This window comes from Pleurodeles waltl, chromosome 4_1 (genome assembly GCF_031143425.1).
Source record: "Pleurodeles waltl isolate 20211129_DDA chromosome 4_1, aPleWal1.hap1.20221129, whole genome shotgun sequence".
Lineage (NCBI taxonomy): Eukaryota > Metazoa > Chordata > Amphibia > Caudata > Salamandridae > Pleurodeles > Pleurodeles waltl.
In genome coordinates, this window is record NC_090442.1 from 116,771,776 (window position 1) to 116,783,144 (window position 11,369).

Sequence of the window (11,369 nt, forward strand, 5' to 3'; positions counted from 1 at the left end):
GCTCTAAACTAAAACTTACTGATAGAAACTCTGAAAATATATCATCACATTGTTGCTTAGCTAAAAAACTTCAAACAGGGTGGTTCACATCCCCACAGGGAAGTAACCATATAGTGGATGATAAAGGGAGTAACCAGTCTATTGCAGAGCTACTCTCCACTTATCACCACTTAGACAATAAAGTCTCAACTGGCCAAGGTTAGCCTGATTGTCCTTCGTTTGGGGGGGGGGGGTTGTGTGAGAAAGTAGCCGCTTTCTAGCCTTGTTATCCCCACTTTTGGCCTGTTTGTGAGTATATGTCAGGGTGTTTTCACTGTCTCACTGGGATCCTGCCTGCCAGGGCCCAGTGCTCATAGTGAAAACCCTATGTTTTCAGTATGTTTGTTATGTGCCATTGGGACCCTGCTAGCCAGGACCCCAGTGCTCATAAGTTTGTGGCCTATATGTCTGTGTTCCCTGTGTGAAGCCTAACTGTCTCACTGAGGCTCTGCTAACCTGAACCTCAGTGATTATGCTCTCTCTGCTTTACAAATTGTCACTAACAGGCTAGTGACAAATTTCACCAATTCATATTGGCATACTGGAACACCCCTATAATTCCCTAGTATATGGTGCTGAGGTACCCAGGGTATTGGGGTTCCAGGAGATCCCTATGGGCTGCAGCATTTCTTTTGCCACCCATAGGGAGCTCTGACAATTCTTACACAGGCCTTCCACTGCAGCCTGAGTGAAAGAACGTCCACGTTATTTCACAGCCATTTACCACTGCACTTAAGTAATTATAAGTCACCTATATGTCTAACCTTCACCTGGTGAAGGTTGGGTGCTACGTTACTTAGTGTGTGGGCACCCTGGCACTAGCCAAGGTGCCCCCACATTGTTCAGGGCAAATTCCCCAGACTTTGTGAGTGCGGGGACACCATTTCACGCGTGCACTATACATATGTCATTACCTATGTATAGCGTCACAATGGTAACTCCAAACATGGCCATGTAACATGTCTAAGATCATGGAATTGTCACCCCAATGCCATTCTGGCATTGGGGAGACAATACCATGATCCCCTGAGTCTCTATCACAGACCCGGGTACCACCAAACTACCTTTCCCGGGGTTTCACTGCAGCTGCTGCCAACCCCTCAGACAGGTTTCTGCCCTCCTGGGGTCCAGCCAGGCCTGGCCCAGGAAGGCAGAACAAAGGACTTCCTCAGAGAGAGGGTGTTACACCCTCTCCCTTTGGAAAAAGGTGTCAGGGCTGGGGAGGAGTTGCCTCCCCCAGCCTCTGGAAATGCTTTGATGGGCACAGATGGTGCCCATCTCTGCATAAGCCAGTCTACACCGGTTCAGGGATCCTCCAGCCCTGCTCTGGCGCGAAACTGGACAAAGGAAAGGGGAGTGACCACTCCCCTGACCTGCACCTCCCAGGGGAGGTGCCCAGAGCTCCTCCAGTGTGCTCCAGACCTCTGCCATCTTGGAAACAGAGGTGTTGCTGGCACACTGGACTGCTCTGAGTGGCCGGTGCCATCAGGTGATTCTTTAGATACCGAATGCAAGAGCTCACCAGAGTTCCTCTGCATTTCTCTCTTCACCTTCTGCCAAAGGATCGACCACTGACTGCTCGGGACGCCTGCAAAACAGTAACAAAGTAGCAAAGACAACTACTGCAACCTTGTATCGCTTCACCCTGCTGGCTTTCTCGACTGTTTCCTGGTGGTGCATGCTCTGGGGGTAGCCTGCCTCCTTCTTGCACCAGGAGCTCTGAAGAAATCTCCTGTGGGTCGACGGAATCCTCCCCCTGCAACCGCAGGCAACAAAAGATTGCATCACCTGTCCTCTGGGTCCCCTCTCAGCACGACGAGCGTGGTCCCTGGAACTCAGCAACTCTGTCCAAGTGACCCCCAAAGTCCAGTGACTCTTCAGTCCAAGTTTGGTGGAGGTAAGTCCTTGCCTCCTCACGCTAGACTGCATTGCTGGGTACCGCGTGATTTGCAGCTGCTCCGGCTCCTCTTCACTCTTCAAGGATTTCCTTCATGCACAGCCAAGCCTGGGTCCCTGACACTCTAACCTGCAGTGCACAACCTTCTGAGTTGTCCTCCGGCGTCGTGGGACTCCCTTTTGCGTCTTCGGGTGGACTCTGCTTCACTCCTCTTCCAAGTGCCTGTTCCGGTACTTCTGCGGGTGCTGCCTGCTTCTGTGAGGGCTCCCTGACTTGCTGGGTGTCCCCTCTGTCTCCTCTTCCAAGTGGCGAGATCCTAGTCCCTCCTGGGCCACAGCAGCATCCAAAAACCCTAACCGTGACCCTTGCAGCTATCAAGGCTTGTTTGCGGTCTTTCTGCGTGGGAACACCTCTGCAAGCTCCTTCGTAACGTGGGACATCCATCCTCCAAAGGGAAAGTTTCTAGCCCTCTTCGTTCTTGCAGAATCCACAGCTTCTACCATCCGGTGGCAGCTTCTTTGCACCCTCAACTGGCATTTACTGGGCATCTGCCCTCTCTTGACATTGTCGCGACTCTTGGACTTGGTCCCCTTGTTCCACAGGTACTCAGTTCCGGAAATCCACTTTGGTTGCGTTGCTGGTGTTGGTCTTCCTTGCAGAAACCCCCTATCACGACTTCTGTGCTCTCTGGGGGTTATAGGTGCACTTTACACCTACTTTTCAGGGTCTTGGGGTGGGCTATTTTTCTAACCCTCACTGTTTTCTTACAGCCCCAGCGACCCTCTACAAGCTCACATAGGTTTGGGGTCCATTCGTGGTTCGCATTCCACTTTTGGAGTATATGGTTTGTGTTGCCCCTATACCTATGTGTTCCTATTGCAATCTACTGTAACTTTACATTGCTTGCATTACATACTTTTGCTATTACTGCATAGTTTTGGTATTGTGTACATATATCTTGTGTATATTTGGCATCCTCATACTGAGGGTACTCACTGAGATACTTTTGGCATATTGCCATAAAAATAAAGTACCGTTATTTTTAGTATATCTGTGTATTGTGTTTTCTTACGATATTGTGCATATGACACCAGTGGTATAGTAGGAGCTTTGCATGTCTCCTAGTTCAGCCTAAGTTGCTATGCTATAGCTACCTTCTATCACCCTAAGCTGCTAGAAACACCTCTTCTACACTAATAAGGGATAACTGGACCTGGTACAGAGTGTAAGTACCCCTTGGTACCCACTACAAGCCAGGCCAGCCTCCTATAGGTATATGCTGCCGATACCTATGTAGCGCTGCAGGGAAGTGGCGGAGTTAACATCCATAATATGAAATGCTGTAGGAAAAGAAAAAACTGGTTGTGATGTAACATATAGGGCCTCATTTACGAGGCCCATGGGACAGGGCGGCGCAGCAAGTATCTTGCTGTGCTGCCCTGCGCCACGGGCAAAGAGTAGAAATGCACCGTATACACAAGATAATGCAGTTTTCTGTCCTCCCTTCCCACGCTGGTGCACAAATTGCTGCCTAGCGCCAACGCAGGCACCCTTGCACCATGGCGCAAGGGTGCCTGCTTCATGGGGATGATTATTTTTGTGCAGGAAGGGACACCTTTCTGCACAAAAACAATCACAAGAGGTGTTTTCCTCTTTCTATGTGTACTGCAGAATGTAGCACTCACAGAAAGAGGAAAAATAAGAGAGAACTAAAGATATGTATTCAGCATATATAAACTTCTACCTGCAGCAGGTTAAAAATCAAGCCTTCACAGTGAGCTACAGAATAAAAGCAATAGGCCATATCACTCTAAATATGACAAGCATTCATTCATTAGTGAATAGCAAAGGTTATAGTCAAGTCTGAAGCACTTGTGCGGACCATGGAGCAATCCATATGGATGACATAGTCTACCTGAGAGGACATTTGCAGATTTACAGGCCATCGTAATTCCAGCAGTAAAGAGGTAAATGATGCATGATCAGGTTTTGTTCAAATACTTAAACATGTACCTGTTAAGAAAAATGCTTCATTCAGGTGGAACCTTGAATGGGTATTTGTTGAACAACATTATAATGAATTGTTCTTTGGAGTCTTGTACCCAAGGCCCCTGAAGCCACATAAGGGATGCGTAGACCCAGGTATTATATAACATTTATTTTAATTTTTGGATGTGTACACCCAACCTAAGTGCATCAGTTTGCTGGTAATTTAACCACAATGCACCCAGATTTTAAATTACATACGGATACACAAACTCAGTACAAGCTAACATTGACCATTCCTAAATAGGAGGAAGTAGCAAGAATGAAAAATGCAAAGATGTGTGACAAGGAGAAAAGGTGTAACAAACAAAGATGGTATTGGTAGTTACAGGTCTGAGATGCAGAATTAGAAGAGGCCAAGAACTGCAAGCAATCAGGGACAGTGGGAAATAGTGAAAGATATAGGACTCAGCTTAAACATTAGGCAGACAGACTGTGAGGTTTTCAGTTTTCTTCTGAAGACAAGTAAGGATTTGAAAACGTTGATGCTTGCAGGTAAATTGCTCCACACAAATTCTAAAAACCCCCAAGATCCTTGTGTTGCTGTTGTCTAGATGGCAAATATTTTGTTTTCTATTGTGACATTCTTGCAACTCCTCAGACTCTTCTAAGGTTGAGACCAGAGTGTTTGATGGAGCAGATCAGATTTTTAGGTTTGTTGAGAGGTAAGGCATTTTACGTAATGCACAGAATCTTACATTGTTTTCTGGATCCTAAAGCCAATAAAGTTTTTGAGAGTCACAAAAAGTATTTTCATTTGAAAGTATCTTCCAGTGAGCACCTCTTCAAATATATCTAGGTCTGATCCACGTATTGGTGAATGCCCACTCCTACCTTCTACTTAGGCATATCAGAAGTTTCAAATATTAAATGATTAACGTAGAAGCTGGCTCATATGCTGGGAACACCACAGGTCTCAGGGGCTATCTAAAGTGCATAGCTCCTTAAAGTAATCTGTTTGGCCAAGAAACATGGATATCTCCAGTATCTCCAGGAGTCTGCGATTATCAATCATTTCAAAAGCCATCCATGAGATGAGACTAAAACTTGCCTTTCAGTGGACTAATTTTCTCAAGGCTCTTTTCACGTCATGGTTTCTAAGGCTGTAGATCATAGGATTTAACATTGGTATAATAACTGTGTAAAACAATGACAATACTTTACTTTGGGTCTTGGAAGAGCTAGATTGTGGTTGCAGATACATGATGAAAATAGTTCCAAAGAATAAAGAGACCAGGATGAAGTGAGAAGCACATGTTGAAAACGCCTTATATCGCCCTTTCAAAGACTGGATCCGCAGGATAGTAGAGATGATATAGCAATAAGAGGTGGTGATTATGCCACAAGATGAAATGCAAACAAAGGACACCAAAATAAAAATTACCAACTCATTAGTGGTGGTGTCCGAGCATGACAGTTTCAGAAGTGGTGAAAAGTCACAAAAAAAATGGTCAATTATGTTAGACCTGCAAAAATATAGTCTAAAGGTAAGGATGGTTTCTCCTACTGCACTGAGAACACTCCAAAGATATGTGGCAACTGCAAAATGAACACATGTTTTCTGATTCATTATAACTGGATAAAGCAATGGTTTACAAATGGCTACATATCGATCATACGCCATCACCCCCAACAGGACACCCTCCGAATTACCAAACAGACTGACACAGAAGAGTTGAACCACACAGCCAGAAAACGTTATGGTCTTCTGGACAGAAATTAGGTCTGTAAGCATATTAGGTGTGGTTGATGAGGAATAACAGAGATCAACAAAGGAAAGGTTACAGAGGAAATAATACATGGGCGTGTGGAGGTGAGGATCAGTCACTACCAATAAACAAATGAGTGAATTACCCAGAAGAGTTAAAATATAAACCAACATGAAGATTACAAAGAGCAGGACTTCTAGCTCAATATAAGTTGTGATGCCCAGAAGAATGAACTCTGTCACTGAAGTGTGATTCATACCTTCCATAACTTATTGCTGTTCACATCCTTGAATTGAAAACTCCATGCTGATCACTTTTAACATCGCAGGTAAGAAAGAACATAGCCATACTAGATTTTGCATTATCCATTGAAATTCCGAAAATGATAGAGCACAAATGTCCATTTAGAATGAAATCCTTCATTCAAAAGTATCTAGAATTTGAACTGTAGGGGACACAGAAGCAACAATTCAACATTAGTTTAATTTTTTTGAGACACATGGATTCTGAAACATTGTCACATATTCTCCCAAAACAATTCTGGCTCTATTTAATATAGTATGTTTTAGGATCACATTATTCTAGAAACCTCTAGAATAACGCACCTCTGCTAAGCAGAGATAGAGAACAGTGAATTAAGCTGGGCCTCTTAGGCATGAGATATGTTGGGTACGCTCTGTGCTAAACTATTGCTAATGTTGAACCAGTTGAGGAAAGGGCCACAGATTCTAAGCAGGAGTTGCACAATATTACAATTAAAAGGGCTAGACAGAATGACCTCCTCTACTTGAGGGGTAAACCATCCATTTAGTTTCTTTTTAAAGGGTCGAGCAACAAGGATCAACTTTCATATGTTGAGACTCTTCCCTACCCAAGCTTAGGTATGCAGTATTAAAATTTCGGATTGGACTCAACTGTTGCTTTACAGATAAGAAGATAAAAGCAGTAATGAAAGATGAGCAGGACATGCGCACATGTGGGTTGAAGGTAAAATGGAACATGATACATATTCTATTGGGTTGTTTATGGTTTTTAGGCAACCAAAAGTGTTATTTATGGACTATCTAATTGGGGGTAAGCCCTGAACTTATTGATAGAGAGGAGATTTTTAAATGTTTTTTGGGCAATAGGAAGATTTTTAATTGCAATGCAGTAATTGTTACAAAGTTTGTAAGGAGATAAAAAAATGGATAGTCACTTCCCTCTATTTTACCCTCTAGGTATATATTGCCAAACATGGTTTTTAACTATCTTTTATCTGTGTATGGCAGTCTCCTTTTTATGGGCGAGCGCAAAGCACTCCGTCCCATTCTGTAATCTCTCTATGGGTTTCAAAACACGCCCATGTCACGTCAGTCACTTACATTGGTTCATGGGCTTGCGTTTTAAAATCCGTTTGCTTTCATTTGTGAAAGGCATGCATACGTCATGCCTTTTTCAATGTTTAGCCCACCTACACAGCACCGGTAAACTATTAAAAACATACAAGGCTCGATGTTTTCAGCATGGTGTCTGGTCTACTTTATCAGTTTATTTTCACCGGAGTGCGATCGCACTGCATTTTACATAAAGTGATTGCGCTGCGTTTTTTTTTCTCTTCACAACGCTAATAGCTCTTACTCGAGCAAATGCAATACTCGTTAAATGCTTGTTAAGTCTTTGTATTTATATTGCTGATTTGGGTTTTACCTGTGTTTACCTGTGTGTAATGTTTGATCAAACTTATGTGAAGTTTATAGACTAAGGTCTAAATAAACTATCATTTCGACTTGACATGATTTCGAAAAACAACGTATTGCATGCAATAATCCTTCACACTGAACGCACTGAAGGTGGTATGCAAGAGTACACCGAAAGTGGTAAAGAACTCTCCTACGTACACAATGAATGTAGAGGTCATGTAGGTTGCTCCAGAGTTTGACTTACAATGCAACTAACCAGTGATAAAAGGTGGGCACTTGAATGTACATATAACACACTCATTTAAATCAAAACATGAGGCTAACAACAGGTAATTTCTCGTTTGCAGCTGGGTTGGTTTGGTGATGTTGACTGTCGGTAGGATGTGTGACTGGACGAATATGTCTTCAAGATTGTGTAATGGTCGGTGAGTGCCTGCCTGGGTGGCAGGGCGTGTTTGAATGCTGTCATTACGTGGCAGTAGGATGTTGCCTAAGAGGTAGGATGGGTAGGAAACTGTTGGGCTGCTTAGATGTTGCCAAGGTGGTAGAATTAGTCAAAGGTTCTAGGATTCCTGAGTTGGTGAATGTAGAAAGGAGCTCCTGGCTCAAGAGTGGAGGTTTGGGTCTGTTTTTACGCTGGTCACTTGGAACGGTCAGAGTCATCCTTCTGCTAGGTGGTTTGGAGGGGGGCTCCTATGCACTTTGCAGGGGATCCCCCTCAATTTGCGTTACATCAGTGGGGGGATGTTTGGCTGCTTGATAAGTGTGCCTAGCAGCTGCACTAGTCCCACTTCAGCCAGGCCTCTGGGACCCAGCAGAAGAAACTTAGCTGAAGGCAGACACTGGCATGTCATGTCTCTCTGCCAAGTCCAGCCACCTGTGAAGGCATCTTGGAAATCAAAGGTGGAGGTTGGCACTTATTTTGGACAAGGCACAGATGCCATCTCAAGCTTGGTGTCTGGTGTAGTGCCATTAGTTGCACCGCCGTGAAGGCAGATCTGCTATTTCTAGTACAGAGCTGGGTGTTTCTGAAACAGTAAACATTCAGCTGCAAAGTAAAACGTCCAACTTCAGCATCAAAGAATCCTCCTGCAGTGTTGGACCTGGCCCTTTTACAGGGTCATTACCCAGACTTTTTGCCACCGTATTTTTCTGACCTTTGTTGCCTGACGTTATGACTCTGAGCACTTTTTCACTGCTAACCAGTGCTAAAGTGCATGTGCTATCCCTTGCAAAATTGGTATGATTGGCTCATACCTAATTGGCATATTTAATTTACCTATAAATCCCTTGTAAAGTGCTATCCCTATACCCAGGGCCTGTAAAGTAAATGCTACTAGTGTCCTGCAGCGCTGCTTGCGCCACCCACTGAAGTAGCCTTTCAAACCTATCTCAGGCCTGCTAGCTCAGGGCCTCTGTGCACAGTTTTCTGCCACAGTGACCTGGCATCTAAATCTAGAACTCCCCTTTTACTACATGTAAGTCACCCCTAAGGTACGCACTGTGTGGCCTGTCCTGGTAGTGACAAACAGCCTAACTTGGTGTCTCACTGCTGTGAGTGTGCCTTCTCTTAGGATTGCATTAGAAATACCCTGCCTTATATGTAAGGGGTATTGTCTGATTTATGAGGGGTGGCGTAGGCATGTTTGGCATGGTTGTAATAGTGATGAGAAATGCTGCTTACTGGTGTGGGTGTATTTTTTATTACTATTACAGAAATGCCACTTCTAGAAAGTGTGCAATTTCCCTGTGCTCATGACTCTGGTGTTTTGCAGCTTGATGCCAATCCACGTCTGGGCAGTCTGACAGTTGGGGTTTTGTGTATACTTTTCAGACAGCCTGTACACAGGGAGGGTGGAGGTGTCACAGAGGTGCATCTACATATTGTATGGTTAGCCTAGCCAACCAGAAACCCAATTTCTAACATTGGTTGAACCCTCACTTGTGACTCTCATTGGGAATAGTCGAAAGTGCTGCTCGTCCTCATCGCTGGCGTTTCCACTAACCAACCCTGTAGAATAATAATAATCATCAGACCAGGAACTTCAAAGTGAGGAGCAGGTACAATGTGTACAGACTGCGTGACGAAAGAGTACCCCGAACGGGTAAGTGCAGCAGCCCACAGCTAGTCAGGCCGGTGACAACTTTCACATCCACGGCCGTGAAGACAAGTGCTCTCGCGCATGAGTTAAGAACTGACATTTCTTCTGTTTCTAGTTGCACTCACAGATGATGCATTTAGTCTCGCGTAGAAACTCTCCAGGTTACCTATTTTGTTCTCCAACTCCGAGGCATTTTGGTAGAATCCTCAATGTTTAGTTACAATCAACATTGTAATACATGCCAGCATTTCAGAGGATGAGATTTGGAAACATTTTAAATAGGAAAGTTGAACTTCCCTATTGACTTCTATTGAAGCAAAAATAATTCCAGGCGGGGACACCTGTGGAACTTCGAGGACTACGAGTCCCACAAAAACTGTGGGTGCTTTTTGCGAGGAATCAGGGGGACTCCTGAGGCCCCAGTAGTAACCTGTAAGGATGGGCAGGAAAAGGTCACTGCTAAATGGGGAGCATAGTGGAGGGGAAAAGGGGAAAGCAAATTCTACTCTGGATTCTTTTCTTATACGTGCTGTTGGGGTAGTTATGAGGGAGAGTGACTTGGCAGAAAGAAGACTTTCACTGGAAATGGGTGACTGGCAAAATATTTCCACAGAGGATGGGGGTTTGGGAATTATGAAGGCCGAGGATGGACAGCTTCAGATCGGCCAGGAGGAACTTTTCAAAACTCCAGTACAAGCAGAGACAGAGGTATCAGGGCCCAAGCACTTGGAAGGACGTTTAAGGAAGAGTAAAAGGCTCTTGATGGTCTCCCCATCGGGCAGTAGTAGCCCTCCTCTGAAAAAGAATAAAATGGTAAAAAGAGACAGAAAAAAAAAAAAAAAATCCTCTGTCTGTCAAACCTCACTCAAACCCTCTGGGCCCTGTGGAACAGAGCCCTGGTCTATGTTTAGAAAATTTACTGCCAAAATTCAAAGAAATGATTGAGTCTTGTCTGGCCCTGGTTATGAAGAAACTGCGGGTGCTTGAAACAACAGTTTACCGGTTGAGCGGCAAAGAATGGCCAAGGTTGGTCCCTGTTATAGAGGGCCCTTTGGCTCTAGGTGCCAAAGAAGTTTGGCTGGGGGGATGCCTCAACAAAAAGAAAACCCCAGTCCCTCTCTTGAGAAAGATGCAACATCCCACAAGCTATTCTATCCTGGGGGCTGCTAGACATCGCGTGGAGACTGCCTCTGGAGATTTTTCAGCAACTCAAAGGACAAACTGTAGAGGGGGTTCTGGTGGTTTACACTGTAGTGGGCTTGCGGGTGATGTGGGTGGGCTTCAAGACAGTAACAAGTCTCAAACCCCATAGTTGATAAAAGCCCCCCCCCATTCGCTTAGAGCTCCCCCCAGCTTGTGCACCCTATTTGGTAGTGCTCACTGATGTCCCTCCCTTCAGGCATAAGTGAGTCCACTGTTCAATTAAAGAATAAGACCTGCCATCGGCTGAGTAAAAACTGTGACTTTATTTGCAATATTTTGAGGATATCTTATTTGTTAGAAGAATTTATTGGGTTTGGCCCCGGGTAAAGGAAAGGAATGGAGACTGTGTAATTGTAAACTGCAGATACCTAGCTCTGGCCAAGAGGATCCTTTTGTCACAACGTCTGTCATTCCAGCTGAAGACTAAGATTGGTATGGTCCCTTTGTTTTTTTTTTATAACAACACCCAGCTGAGTGGTGAAATCTCAACTAGGGAATTTAACAGAGGCCAGGGTGGTTTGCAGCCAACTAGTATGGGTAATGACCTCCCTACCTACTCAGAGTTGGAGAGGGTGGATTGACGCCATGTGCAGAGACACATAGACGGAGAGATAGAATCTCCTCTCAATGCCTTGATTATGGAAGGTGGGGACAGTCCAAATTTGAAGTGTTGTCTCATCTTGTGGAACGT

The 11,369-nt window shown here is 44.6% G+C and overlaps 1 protein-coding gene across 1 annotated transcript; it reads right to left on the reverse strand.

The window, feature by feature from the left end:
- Positions 1 to 5,036: 5,036 nt before the first annotated feature.
- Positions 5,037 to 5,957, reverse strand: LOC138287089 (olfactory receptor 8U9-like). Its single transcript, XM_069227451.1, has one exon. The coding sequence runs from the start codon at positions 5,955 to 5,957 to the stop codon at positions 5,037 to 5,039; it is 921 nt and encodes a 306-aa protein (XP_069083552.1).
- Positions 5,958 to 11,369: the final 5,412 nt, after the last annotated feature.

Bases quoted from the DNA above. Each gene is read 5' to 3' on its own strand.
- LOC138287089 (XM_069227451.1), bottom strand. From the start codon at position 5,957: ATGGAAGGTATGAATCACACTTCAGTGACAGAGTTCATTCTTCTGGGC.